The sequence below is a fragment of the Emydura macquarii genome, unplaced genomic scaffold (genome assembly GCF_026122565.2).
Source record: "Emydura macquarii macquarii isolate MOO-44397 ecotype Brisbane River unplaced genomic scaffold, CSIRO-AGI_Emac_v2 contig_71, whole genome shotgun sequence".
Lineage (NCBI taxonomy): Eukaryota > Metazoa > Chordata > Testudines > Chelidae > Emydura > Emydura macquarii.
This window is the reverse complement of record NW_027130208.1, coordinates 10,026,471-10,041,885: the sequence shown is the minus strand read 5'-3', so window position 1 is coordinate 10,041,885 and position 15,415 is coordinate 10,026,471. Positions and strand designations below refer to the sequence as shown.

Sequence of the window (15,415 nt, the reverse complement as noted above, 5' to 3'; positions counted from 1 at the left end):
GAGCCACGGTTAAATTCAGAGTGCTCAGTGGTCCTCAAAATTTCTCATTTCCTTCACCAGCACTGAGGCAGCCCAGCAATTCTAAGTTTGGCTACAGAATAACACATGCAAGGAAACTGCCAGAGATGCTGTCTTATTCTTTTGTACCAGACCCACTAAAGAATACGTTTTGTGTCTTTCTATAACTGGAGTCACTGCGCTGCACTCACTTGATCCCTGCAGCCAGTGCCCTTCCTGAACCTTGCAAGTTGACAAAAAAAAAAGGGGGGGGGGGAGGAGAGGGGGGAGCCAGCGATTAAGATAAAGAAAAACACTTTTCAGCTAGTTTTGTGGATCTTCTACACCAGGTGTGAACTGGATGCAGTTCCAAGTCAATTTCCAAATTACTAAGTACTCCCTGCTGAAATGTTTAAATAGCCAGATGGCTTTTGTGCTGTGTATTGAGGAGCCTTAGGCATAGTTTTGATATACAAATTTTGGATATGGATTTTTACCCCTGCCTATCTAGAACAGCAGCAGATCCAAGGGGATTATTTAAATCCAACCTGTGCTCGGCTTTGTATGATATGAAAAAGACTTACCCTCCCTGAAGATCATGCAATCTAATAGAAACACTGTTGCATTGAGAAATCTAAAGAAGTGTAACTGAAGGGTTAGGATCTTATCACAAACTCAGTTTGTGGAATAAGGAGATATGGATCCCTTTTCATTCTGTAAAGCTCAACTAGTTCATCAAGTAGGGCAGGCCCACTGGTTCTGGAATCATAAATGGACAATACTGAAGGTGTGGACATGCAAAAGCACTCCATTACATGGCACCACTCATTTAGACTCCTGTCCTTTGGCCTGATCCTGAGAGGTGATGGCCACCTAGAGTTTTCATTACAAATGCTTCAAACTGGTGCATTTAAAAATATCAACTCCAAGGTCTAATTTCAGTGCAGGAATTTCATTCCTGATGAACCAGATAAACTAAACGGCCTTATTCCCATCTTCAGCGTTACCATATTATAGTATTAATATTTGTAGCATGAACACAGGCTAGAACATAAAACTAGCTATAGCGTAAGTGCCACAGCAGCCAGGTCTAATAGATTTTAATAGTGTTACATAGTATCCAGATATTTTAATTTAAAAATGTCCTTTTATTAGCACTGTAGCTTTTAGAGTGGTGAGTCAAGAACCGAATAAAGGACTCATCTAATGCACCTTGTATTCTGAATGTTGACTCAGTATTCATGGCCTGAAGTATGAGAGACTAATGCTAGTTCAAAACTAGCGTAGGACTACTCTCAGAATAATTGGTCCTCCTTGTAAGTGAGGGTGGCCAGTAAATAAGACCCTGATTTTTTTAAAAACAGATGGTACATGCAGCTACATGCTTAATTCATGTACATAAATAGCAAAATAGCTTGTACATGATGTATGCAGTTGTGGTATTTGTAGGTATTCATCTTCCAAAAAAATATCAAGCCATAAGTGTGGCGATAGGAGTACATGTAATTACATGTATTTATAACCGTAGGAAACAAAGGTTGTCTACACGGTCATAACACATTGGAGCTCTGACTATGCCTCTACTTTGGAATGACTGAATACCAATTTTGTATTGGATAGCACATACAGAACTTGTGCAATTACCTGTGCTATTTTGTAATGAACTAGTGTTTAAACGCAGAAACATTTAACAGCAATTAACACTTCCTGTATGATATGTATTCAAGAGCGAGTTTACTTTAGTAGTTATTCTCATTGCAAACAAGCAGCATTTGCCAATTTACAAGTGGATCCATACTTCAAAGTTATTCAAACAAGTTTACAGTTCTGCAGCACTAGCGCTGCTAAAATAAACATATCAAAAGGTCATAGGTGCTTAAAGAATAGGTTTATTGACAATATTTTCACAAATAAACATTCTAAAGAAAATTTCAGAAATCTCTAAACTTAAAAATTTTAAAATTTTGTTCTGACTGGCAAAATATTTCCAAAACACAAACCAAAAAAAGAAGATGTCACTATGTTTTTATGTCTTTTTTTTTTTTTAAAAAAAAGCTTTCCTAATTCCAACATTTTGGTTCAGTTCTTTCATTTTTATGATACACATCCAACCCTGCTGCACAATGAAAGAAAACAAGTTGATAATGTTTGATTTCTGTTCTGCATAGGGAACACTAATCAATAGGATTTTTCTTTTTTGACAAGCCTCTCCCCTAAATACATCCTGTCTGCTTAGAACTTCATGGGCAACAAAGTGAGTAAGTAGTACATTACCTTACAAATATACAAACTGAGCCAAATTATTCTGGTATTACTCAAAACCATATTTCCCCAAATGTATATATAAAGCATACCACATAGTACAAGGAACTGTTAGCATGCGTTTTTGGAGGTCATTTTTGTACTTCAGGAATCTGAACTTCAACTAAAAAAAGGATCCTTTTATATTGTGATAAAAATGTACTCAAATGTTTTATAACATTAATATTTATTGCTTTATATGAATACTGTATTGAAAGCCCAAGCATTCAGTTTACACACAGAAATTATACAATTATATACCGTTTCACAATGGCAGTGAGCACTCATTACAATCTACAAAAATCTACTTTACAGAAATTTAAAAACTCTAAATATCAAAAAGGTACAGTTGAAGAAACAGGTATAAATTTGGCAGCCAGTAATTATGACTGGGAGGTTGCAGCTTGCATGTCTTTAAATATGGGAATTTGAAAATATTGTGAATTTAAAGCAGTAGTTGTGCTTTGAGCTGGTTTGAAAAAAAAAATGTAACACTGGCTGTCAAAGTAGCATGTTCAAAAATATTTAGTTCACTTCCAAAATGTTATACAAATTATGGTGATTTCTATGCACCCCTAAAACGTTTAGTCATTTAGCTCAGGTACATAACTAAGGTAATATATTAATTCTTCCAATACAGTGGTGTATCATATCAATGTCATTTGTATACTTTAGAATAATGTTGAAAGAAACTCCTTTGTAATATTCACAAAGCTCTGAGAAGCACTCAAAAGGCAAGTAGTTGTCCAATTTTTCTGAGATATTCTGTTACCAGGTTTGCAAACGTTCCACCTATAAAAGTTTAAGCTAAAGTCTTGATTACTCGGTTCTTAACATAAAGCACATTTTCTCATAAATAAATGAAATCCTTTCACACAGGCACCTCAGAAGTATATAAAAGTGTTGTAGTCTGAATAGTTTTCTTGGAATGTGTTTAACCTGGTGTTTTCAACAACGTTAAGATTTCCAGTGTTTCATATGGGCCAGATTTTATTTGGTTTATTCAGAGGCAAAAAATGCCTTGAAAGGTGAACTCAGTCTTTTCCAATAGAAAAAGTGTACATTGTATTAATCTTTTGTAGAAACAGAAAAATATAACATTTCCCCCTATAGTGTGTGTGTGTGTGTGTTTGTGTGTGTGTGTGTGTAAAATAACACATTTAAAACACACAAATGTAAGGTTTCATAGTATGTAGTCAAATAAAAGTCTGGAAACCAGCATGAAACCCTATAATTCACATGTTAATGTTGAAACTATAACCAAAATATGAAGTAACTGCTATAGCTTTCAGAGAAAGACAAGACAAAAAGCTTTCTTGCATACATAACTAAATGTGGTAATTTCCAAAAAAGTTGTCAAAATAATAATTATTACCTTCCAGTTTAAAAACTTTTATTCTAAATAAAAAAAAACTATACACAAACCACTGATTTGACCAAACCGAAAAGTCAGCGGTAAGCAGGACCTGAAGGAGCTGGTATTCACAGTTCTTAACATGTACAACTCTTTCAGGGTTCAATCCATGGAGAAGTTTATTTTACAACCTGCTTCTCTTGTAAAACTAAGGTCCACTTTATTACATAAAATTATTTATACAGTGTAAAACCAGAGCCTTATGGAAAATACTGCATCTAAGTATATTTAAATTATTAGTCTTGCTCCATAGGTTCTTCTGCAGCGTCTGTGGCTTCATCACTGTTTTCCATAGGGGTCTCTGATGAAGTTTCAGGAGTTTCGCTGGCATATGATCCTAATTCTTCAGTTTCACTGCAGTCAGCTCCCCTAATGACAGATCCACTATTTTCACTGTCTTCAGAATGTAAAACCTTCTCTACTTGAGACTGGTCAGATTCCTCCATTTGATTATTCTCCTCAGGGATTTCTTCATTCACAGTTAAGGATTCATTGTCTTTTTCTTGATCTTTTCTTTCTGGAGCAACATCTCTTGGGGACATGAAGGACTCTGAAAGCATTTACATTAATGACTTAGTATTAACAGTATGTTCTTTTTAAACAAGTCAACAGTAGTATTAAGTCAGTTTGAATCCCAAAACATTTAAACTAGGAAACTGATTGTTGTTAATAATATAACAATGCATTAGTTTATTTTTTCCTCTATAGAAAAGTGAGTTGATGTAAATTTTAAACTCTTAACTACCTTAAATATACTTGAAGTTACCAAGTTCCACAACACCATATTATATACATTATTTAAAATACTGGTTTTGAAACATGAACGAATATTAAACCTTGTGACTTTAAACAAAGAAGCTTTCAAAAAATAAATGGGCTTTCCTTACTTCCCCACATGCCTACATCTTTTCCCATGAGTAGCCAGTCTTCTTGATCTTAATTGTGAGAACACAAGACTGTTTTGAACACAAAGCTTACATCGAAAATTCCATCCAGCATGATATTTTTCAAACTTAGTTGTGAAACTTAAATATAGGGAACCAGAACTGAAGAGAGGATGAATCTGCAGTACCACAACATTGATATAAATTCATGCCAGCTTCTTCTAGACAATAATATATATTTGTTTACTCTGTACTAGTGCCAGCTTCAGGGCCCCCTGGGTAGTACTCATCATTAGAACTCACAAGGCTGTTCGGTTTTGACTTGCTATCCTGGCACTGTTTGAGAGAGTTACAGATTGAGTGATGCTCAGCTTCAAGGACAGCAGTAATTTAAGAGTAACCCTGACTGTCAAGTGTACTCCCATCCCAACCAGACCTCCCAGGAGAAGGAATGTCTCAGAGTAGTACAACTCGATACAACCTAGAGGATTCCGTCCCTAGAAAAACATTACACATATATGGATAAATCTGAAATACCTTCTTCCTCTTCCTCTGTACAGTGCTGTCTGGCAGAGCTTGTATCTTTTTCTTTATCCTGAGATGTAGAAGATGTTTCAGTCTCTCCTGCCATGACTGAAGAAACTTCACTGGAGGCAGTTTGGTTAGATGTCTCTCTTGCTTCCCCTTCTTTGTCAAATTTAAGTCTTTTTACCTCATGTCCCTCTGCTTCCACAGGGTCATCTTCTGGGTGCTTATTTTTTACAGGGCTGCCTTGAGTACCTTCTGATTCAGATGCTGGTGATTCGCTGTAAGACCCAAAGAAGCCATGCGTGAGTATCAAAACACATTCCACCTCTTGCCTCATTTCTTATACTGCCTATCTGAGTTCAACAGAGGTGCTGCATATGGGAGGTTAGAACTCAATCTTCTCATTATTGGCCAAAGCCCAGAATTTCAGGCATGTGGTCAAGACTACTCTTTTGCATGATTGGGCTGATCTATGGTGGGTCTGGATTATGGTTTATTATAATCTGAGGAAAGGCAGGTCTATAAGTAGCAAGCATTGATGATTTTAAATGTACTGGTTTTAGCATACCCCTTCCTGGTAGTAGATAAATGTGGAAACTTAGAATCCCCTCATAATTCAATATTACTCACTTATCAGTCATGTTTTTACTAGATATCCACAACAATCAGAAAAAAGCTGAACTACTATAAATGTATAACAACTCAGCAAGTAAAGCTGAGAAATATCTTCAACTAGACAGAACTCTATTGCAGAGTCACAGTCTAATACAAATCTTCACGTGGCATATGTTAGGTCAATAAAGGCACAAAAAGTAGCAAGCACATATCTAATAGAGCTATGAGTATTTACCTCAATCCTTTTGAAATGTCTTACTGAATAACTGACGCTTACCAAAGGGACATTTTGCTTTAAAAAATATTTTTAAAATTGTAAAAATAAAGCATAAGAATAATGAAATCTTCAAGTATGTATTACTCTGCACAAACCTGTGGGTTTTTTCTTCCTTTTGCTGCAAGTTTGATTCTTTATTGTCTGTGCTGTCAGGCAAACCATTTGTTGTCATAGGAGTTGACAAGGAAACCTTTGGTCGATTTACTGGTCTGGGAGTTCCAGGACCATTTATATTAGATCTAAAAAAATACAATGTAACCCTTTTTAATAAAACAATTAAAATATATTCTAGATTCAGAAATTCTGGAAAAAGGATAGACTATTTTAATTTGCAAAGCTGAATTATTTAGCCCAAAATACAACATATCCCATCATGCAAAATCAGTCATGTCCGCCTATATGTGAACTGGATTAAAAAATGATCTTAAAGTGTCAGTGGCATTCTGTAATACACTACCATTGCAGGATGGCTGGGCCAGTTGCTTCCAAAACCATAAAAGATTTCTTCATCCTATCCACATCTCCACCCCAAAAAATGTTGCCTCTTGAAACTGATCAACTTACCTCTCTGAATAACCTGGTGAGTTTCCTGGAAACATAACACCATTCATCCTGTTTAAACTATTGGAATTATTTTTCCTACAAGAAATCAAAAACATCATACTTAGCAATTTAAGGTTCCTTAGTTCATGGAGGGAGATTTTAAAAAACATTTCTTGGTTAAAAGTAATTACAGATTACTAGATTTAAATAATATATTACTAACCTCCCCTCCACCCCCCCCCTTTTTTTTTAACAAGTATATTAACTTAAATGTTCATCAAGTGACTAATTAAATGCACTGTCAACTGCCTTTGCTCCTTAGAGCCAGAGTAGCTTCCTTGACATCTTCTAATTTCCTTTAAATAATAAAATAAAAGTCATAATTTATCTTCAATATGACTACACCCATATTTAAAGTTAAGAACATTCGTGTTTGCTTGATTGAGGCTTTAGATTTTAAACTCTGGAGGCAGGAACCACATCTATAGGTTATGTAAAATGCCATATGTGACTATAAGACAGATGCAAAAGATAAAACCTCCACCACCACAGGCCTTCATTAAAGGTCAGTTCCCCCATTACACCACACACTTTGGGGGGGCAATATTCTCCTCTCAGAGCACATGCTGATCCAGCAAGAATACCTTCAGATCTTACACTGGTCATCCCATTGAACATCCTTCAGGTTCTGACATGTGATGAGTAGATTTTTCACACACCTGTGTGACACGTGCTGTCCTTAACTGTTATGACAGGGCATAGTACTGCTATTTTAATACTCAGTGCAGGGGACTGGGCTATTTGACCCAGCCTCACCTTAGGATAAGGACATTGGAAGAACTCCTTTCTGTGCTTTACCTACATTCTTCAAATTAATATGGTGACAGAAGGCCTTCTGGCAGAGTTGGGAAAGTAGATTTTGCAGGCCCAGGAACACAAACTGAGGTAGAAAATAATTTGGACCCTCCTCTTCTAAACAACTTGACTGGCCCTACAGCCAATTTTCTAAACTGAAGTCCTCTTTCATACATCTGTAGTCAGTCGTCCCCCCCCCCCATTACCCCCTTTCACTCCCCCTTCATTGTCTCCAGATCCTGTACCTTACTTTGCAATCTTCCAGGCACTCAGTGTAATCTTGTGTTATCTAAATAGATGAACAGCACAAGAAGAGCACTAAACTACCTACTACAAGTCAACCCTGGGAGTAGCGGGATGGGTGATGTGGGAATCCTCTCTTGAAATATAAATGAGCTGTGGAAGGCAGGAATCTAGGTTCCCTTGAGTTCAGTTCAAATGAGATTCTAAATTCTGAACTTCTCACTTTTACTTTAATGTTTATTTTTAAGAAGACAACCCAAACTGACCCCACCTGTGTCCCCCAACTAATCATCACTTTGTATGCCAACTGCTGTTCAGTGTCTATGTCTACACTGACAGCGGCAAAGTTGCCGCCGTCAGATCGACTTATCTGGATCGACTGAGCAGTCAGTGAAGACCCGCTCATTCAATCCAGAAGTCGATGTTATTAATCCACCCCCGCAAGTGGCACAGAGATGCGTCGACGGGAATGCGGTTCCCGTCGGCGCAGTGCAGTGAAGATGGCGCACAGAAGAGAAGTACACTTTTGTGTACTTTGCGTAACTCCCGTCAACTGCCGCCGAATCAAGCCAGAGTGAAATTTTGCAGGAAGTATTAATCTCTGAAGGGGAAAAGAGTTCATTACAAACACTGACAAAACATTAGTATACGCGTGGGGATGATGCCATTCTAACACAGGCAATGTGTAATGCACTCGCGTATTGTTTTGAATTAATAATAAACTGTGCTCTAAATTTTGGCTCAGAAGCTTGTTATTCACCCTAAGTTATTACACAGGTAGAACAGCAAGCAGTCTATGCCTGCAGGACATCTTCACCTCTTTTGCCACACAAAGTTTCAGTGAGATTTTGAAGGGCATTTGTTTAACTGATTGATATGGAAGTTGAATTTTTTGTAATGCATGTCTTATTGTTGGCAAGGGGATACAAAATTACTGCCAGCAACAAGGAGAACCTACGCAAAAAAAACCCTTCTAATATAATCCCAAATCTTTAAGTAGTTGGAAGTAAATTTATGCTTACTCTGAAGATGGGTGTACACAGCTGACAACCATGACATTCTGAAATACAAAAAAATGTATTGCCAGTTTAGAAGTAGGAAAAGGAAACACTTCTGATCCTGACAGATCTTCTAAACTTGAAGATTAATACATGACAGCTGGATTTAAAAATTCTAACTGATAAAAGTAACATTTCTCTATAGAACTTTAAATTAGATTATTCTGAAGTCAAATACAAACAAAGTAATTTTTAACTCTGAAAATCCCGAACAATGGCAAAGGCGCTTTGTTATTATGAAGAATACAAACCAAACAAGACTTCCACCATATTGCAGTCATCAATACGCTACAGTAGAAGTCAAAGCAATTTAAACCACATTTTGGTGAGGTCTGTAAATTAGTTGTTTCTAATTACATTAAACTGATACTCGACACAGAACTGGGAAAATCTCAAGCTGCTGCCAGTGCACTTTCCCAGTGGTAGCAAAGCTGTAATATTTTTTACCCTCATGTCATGTAATCACCAGCTGTTGGTTTACACAAGTACTCCCACCAGCACTAGCCCAGGCAGAGTTTCACTAGTGCTACAGAAATAGTGAGAATTTCAGGAAAAAACTCAGTATGCACAAAGTATAAGAGACCATTTTTTATTTCAGAAAAATTACTGATTGTTGTTTGGAAAAAAAAAGCTAATGCCTATACATGGTGGCTATTCCAGTGTTGTTTTCAGTGTGCATTATAAGAATCATACAACAGAGATTTCTAAATTAACATATTACGGATAACATGGAATATTAATACTGCAGTATATTGGTTGGTTGCTACTAATTACAGCACAAAACATGGTCCAACACATTAATATCTTTCAACAGAACATCAACACAGGTAGTAGAAAGCACGGATTAAATTACAAAGGTGTCAAACTACCACCACCTTCAAGGTGTGTGTTAGACTGCTCTTGCTTCCCCATGATAAAGTCAGACTGCAAAACACACACTAAAAAAAACAAACCACAAGGCCAAGATTTTCAAACTTGAGTGCCTAAGTCTGTAACTCTTACAACTGCAAGTATCTTCTGAACATGAACAAATGTAGCACTGTCTTAGTCAAACAATTCTTAAGTGGTGTTCCATTCATCTCAATGGGTTTTTAGTTTTAGATACCTGTGATCAAGAGCCAGATTTTCTAACATCCTGTTATTGCAGTTGTACACACAATTCTGATAATGGCATGCACAAAGGGCAGAAACAGAGGTGGAACTAAAGAAACGTAATGCATAATTTCTCCTCCCACTACTAAACACTATATCAATTTTACTATATAAAAATTTAGTTACTACATTAGGGCTATAATCTACCCTCAATCTCTGGGCAAACCAGCCACAGGTATCAGTGGGAGATCCACTGTAGATCAGCATCAGTATGGGGCCCTAACTTTGCAGTCCAAGATGACTTATTGTAGCTGGGCCCTCCCAGGAGAATGGCAGTTTGACATCAATTCTGGAAGTAGTATTGCATGCTTTCGGAATACACTCTATATAATATTATAAAATACGTTCTGTATGCACATAATGAGGGTTTTAATGGGTTAAAAAATTAAAGATCCGAAAAACAAAAATCTCTCCTTCAGCTTTTGAGTTTGATTCAATACCACAAAGCAAAGAAAGAATTGTCCCAAACTTGATAAGGCACAACCATGTAAGTTATCTATCACTCAGTTATTTAGTGGTGGTGGCTAGAACAGTGAGCCATTATATATAAACTACAATATTCGAGAACCCACAAACTGATTAACAGACAGCCTTAATCCTGGAATTTATTTGCTTTTGAGTCAATCATTTTAGAATTGCTTTTTGCATTTATCTTTTTAAAAAATTAATGAAAAATGGACTAGCTATAAGAGCCATAATGAAGCCAATAAAACTTTGGGAGTCATTTAAATATTATACAGTTGGTAGTTACAATTTAGTTCCAACGCCTCAAAAAGGAAGACATACCTTTTCCACTCCTCTAAGAAACTTGTCTGTTCCCGTATAGTTCCTCCTTGGATCTGTCAGCAACTCACAAAGTCGCTGAATAGTAAAGGGGATACTGCAATGAAATACATATAGAACAATTTAAATGGTACTTAATGGGTAAAAAGGCTGCTAGGAAGCAACAGCATTATTGCTCTCCCTGCAGGCTGAAAAGGTTCAAACAGAGAAAGTGGAATTTGACTGAAAGAGCTACTAGTGATAGTTGGCTATGTCAACACTTGGAGATAGAGGTGTGACTCCCAGATCGTGTAAACATCATCACATTAGCTCTCACTGAACTAGCATGCTAAAAATGGTAGTGTAGCCATAGCAGCATGAGCAGACATGGCCTGGGACTAACTGCCCCAAGTATGTACCCGCCGTGCATATGTACTTGAGTGGCTAGCCCATGTCACCTGCTTGCCGTTTCCCGTGCTACCAAGGATGGGCTACCGTTTTTTAGTAAGTAGCTCAAGTAGAGCTAGTGCAATTGTGTCTATGCAAGATGGGAATCACACCCTTAACCATCCTCTCTGATTTACATTTTACATTTTGTATAAACACTTAGAAAACACAGCACAAACCTTTGGGCAATACATCCTCAACCAAACCTTTACCGAAAACCTAGATGACACCATCCCAAGAGTCACAATTAATTCAACCTGTTCAATAATTAAGTTACATGTAGATTTCAATTCAGGAAATCAAATCAGTCGCAGTTTAATATTACATTTATTGGGTAAATTATGTGAGTAACAAAATACGTGAAACAGCAACAATAAAAAATGTTTTAAAACAATTTAAAGATTCACACTCCTAGATCTAGCAAAAATAAAAAGTGGGTTCTCAAGACTTATTTGAATTTACAATTTATCTTCATAAGAAATACATTAAATTTTGTAAATAGTACAGCCCGCTAGTGATAGTTCAGAAAAATATGGTATCTACATGTTCAGCTCTGATCTATATATTAACATAAGTCTGATTAGTTTTTCTGTTGTATTAAAATATGACATGGCTATAAACCAATATAAATATTTTTTCATACAAATGTGTCCTGTCTAACAATTTTGTAATTGATTCACACATTCAAACACTAATAAGATCAACTAGAATTTCATTTTACCATTGCATAACAAGGTCAAACGTTTAAGGTTAGCTGATCTTACATACACTTCCCGTAGCAATGTTTATTAATATACATTTACGGTAAATCTATTTTGTTACACAATTATCAGCATCTAGTAAAACTGACTTGTGGCACAGGAATAAGCATTCTAGTAGCTGAATTTGTCTGAAGTCATTACACTTGGAACACAAAGTGCTTAATACAATCTGAATAAGAATGATACTTTATATGTAGGAAATTTTAAAAATTACACCAAAATCAAACAGTTTATATACACACATACATTCAACATGATTCCAGTCCTACTACAGAACTGTTACAGCTGTGTTACTCAGAAACAAGAATGCTAATTGTTATAAAAAACAAGATGATTCAAGTTTGCAATGGGTAAGTTACTCAACAAGCTAGAAGAGCATATTTTATGCCTACTTCATTAAATAAAAACTGATCTTGTTCAAACACACACCAATCTCATTTTCTACCAAGAATATACCATCTTAATCAGGAGGAACCATTTTCAACCAATTAGATTGGTTACTGGCATTAATTCAATTCGAAACCCCTTAAGGATCAACACTTTTCCTGTGAATAGGCAGAAATTGAACCAGACTAAATATCACCCATTTTTATTGTGTTTGGAAGATTCTACCATGTATTATGGTACAGTGGAAGGTATATAAACCACAACCTGAAACTAAAAGGTATGATGGAAAAACAGGATCTAGGAGTAATCCTCATGTTTGGCATCTAGCCAACAGATCTACCTCCAAATACCTCAGATGCATGTCAACTGTACTATGCGTTAATCAATATTTTTCGTTATCATACACCTAAACCATGACAGAATCTCATCTTTATTTCACTCCTGAGGAACAAAAAGACTGTCAGTCTGATAGGCTAATCTTCGTGGGTCATTACATAGATCTTTCAAATGGTGAAGTATTAAATGCACGTGAGACTTGCTATAAGAGCAACAAAGCAAGAGGACAAGAATATTCCCAGAATAGACCTTCATTGTAAATTTCCTTTGTATCAAAAAAAACCCAAGTAACTTGAAAGGTAGGAATTTAGTCAATGTTATGGAAGGCATATTTTACCTGTCCACGAGGTGTTTGACCTTTCATCTGCCTACCCTGATCCAAAATTATATTTTGGCTGTTTTTTCTAATTTGGTTCTCTACACGGTTTGACTAAAATGAGCTAGTGTGTTCCTTTTGGTTCAATTTACTCAATGAGAATGTCTCTGAGTGCTGAGAGGGTCCCCTTCCCACTAATACCACTCAAAAACATCTCTGTAATGGATTAAGTTATACCTGGTGTTTCATTAAGGTTAGGCCAAGGTATTTATTGACTTATTACAGAGATGCCAGACCAGAAAACCTCTGCCTTGCACAGATTCTTCAATTTGCTCCCCTTGTTGATAGTTCCACCACTCACACTCTCCCCTAATCTTGGTAAGTGTGCGAGGAGGATTTGATTTGTGAACTCATCCACATATGTGCTTCATCTCTAAATCTGTGCATAGCCGCATAAAGATATAATTGCTGCCTATTTGTTGGGCACTTGTCTGGGGTTGGCGGGAGGCACAGAACAGTACTGGATTACCAAAGTTTGTAATAGCTAATTTTTAACCTGTAAATCCAAATTAACAGTCTCTTTAAACATCCATGTACACAGACCTATAGCTTAAGTAGCAGCATATGAAAAAAAGTGAAAATTTGTACAATATTGTTAATTTATTTTTAAGATTTAATGGACATTTGGGATACAATTAGAAAGACTAACATACATAAAGCAGCTATTGAAACTCAGTGGGATTCTGTTTACTTAGGCGATAAACCCCATAAAATGTAAGATTTGCAGTTTCAAAGTAAATTGTAAATTCTAATTTTTTATTTTAACCTATACTCTTAATCTTTGTTCCGGCCAAAACAGCACTGTTCCCTTTAAAGTTCCTATAAAAAATAGTGAACTTTGTTTAACGCACAGTAGATGGCACCAAGTATCATACTATGTGCTTAACATGAAATAGACAAAGTTTTGTTACTGTTTTTTGTTGTTGTTTTTAATTAGCAGACTTCCAGAGGCAACATCATCTCAGCTACAGTGCAATATGTAAAAATACATATTATAGAAATCAATTTAACTAAAGGTGTGGTTTTAAACCAATTTAGTTAAAATCAGTGCAACTTAGTGCATGGACATTCAAAGCAATTTAAGGGTTAACACACTGAGGAAGTTGTACTATTGTACTAAATAGGTTTCTAAACATTTAGTTAAATTCATGCACAAATTGCATGAAAAGGCTAAGATTTCTTCTTCTAGTGAGCAGAGATCAGAAATTCCATAATCAAATGAAAATAATCAGAACTGCACTTCCTAGTACAATTGGTCAGAGCGCTGTAAAGAGAGCGTGATAATGACAGTCATGTTGTAGCACGTTAAGCAAAAAGGGACAGAAGAGATGTGGAGAAATGCCTTTAGCAGGTCACGTGACTAAGTTTTAAAGACGAGCAAAGACAAATTTTCTATGGTGGATAGTTCTCAAAAGGTACCTGAACACAAAATCCTAACCCAATAATCACAATTGAGGAACAGCACCCATTCAAACATGTCAAAGATTAAGGAAGCTTACCTCTATTTTAAAAAAAAACAGACAGGATACCTCAGAAGGCCAACATCACCAGAGTATTGGAAGTGCTGCTGAAAAGCCAGAAACCCTAACTCATACAGCAAGAGTACAAGGAATACATCGGAAAATTAGCCCTATTTGTACTACTGAAGAGTTTACTTTTTGTTGTGAAGGATTCTCCATGAGCCATGGTTAATTTTGGAAATACTCCCAATTTACTAGGAATGGGAAAAAGGGACATGGGAAACTTCTTAAGACTCTCTTTGGCAGATAAGGTTCTTAAGTGTGGCAGGAAAATCTGGATCTACTCCCATACAATGTCAGATGAATACAAACTGACATTTTGGATTAAAATAAGCACTGCCACATAAGCATGCAGTCAACTGAAAGAAAAAAACAATACTTGTTGTCTGTCAAAGCCATTTCATCCAAAGTCACTGATTGCCCAGAGAAGGCAATCATCCCTTAATAGCTGCTTTTGTATGATGCCTTCCTTTACAGATGGAGAAAAGATTAAATGTGCTCTTTTTCTTCCTATCTTATGCATCCTAGAAGGAAGGCAAGGAAAAACCTGTTAAATCAGGTCACAGTAAGGAGGCTACCCTGCAATGATCTGAATAAGATCCATGAACCAAAATGGTAAAAGACCTGAAAATAACTGCTCTGGGGCAACTGGTGCTCTCTGGAGTCAAGATTTGCTAGGGAGTTTGTTAAGTGACAGCAATGGTGTAGATAAAATAGAGACCCTATTATCCCAATGAGGGAGAAAAAAACCTATGTTTTTAAAATAGAAGTGGTGTCTGCACGAGAGCCTGACAGACAGAGGCCGAGACCATACTGGTGCTGTACTGGTGATGTGAAATCTTCAGCTGATTGGTTGCTGCTTCCTGGTTGCCAGGAGCAGGAAAGAATAGCTCAACAATAGAGACTGATGAACCTGATGACACAGAATTGAGTTTTATTTAGGTTCTAATCTAGTGTCT

General features: G+C 36.5%; 1 protein-coding gene across 2 annotated transcripts in view; it reads right to left on the bottom strand.

The window, feature by feature from the left end:
* Window positions 1-2,777: 2,777 nt before the first annotated feature.
* The window catches only part of PPP4R2 (protein phosphatase 4 regulatory subunit 2), a 38,019-nt gene continuing 25,381 nt past the window's right edge, over window positions 2,778-15,415 (bottom strand). For both annotated transcript variants that reach the window (XM_067542485.1, XM_067542493.1), the window contains exons 4-9: window positions 10,654-10,747; window positions 8,680-8,717; window positions 6,581-6,655; window positions 6,112-6,255; window positions 5,134-5,402; window positions 2,778-4,262 (exon numbers count right to left, since the gene is read on the bottom strand). In XM_067542485.1, the coding sequence (XP_067398586.1) occupies window positions 3,949-4,262; window positions 5,134-5,402; window positions 6,112-6,255; window positions 6,581-6,655; window positions 8,680-8,717; window positions 10,654-10,747 (934 nt within the window). In that variant the 3' untranslated portion in view covers window positions 2,778-3,948. The remainder of the gene's footprint in view (window positions 4,263-5,133; window positions 5,403-6,111; window positions 6,256-6,580; window positions 6,656-8,679; window positions 8,718-10,653; window positions 10,748-15,415) is intronic.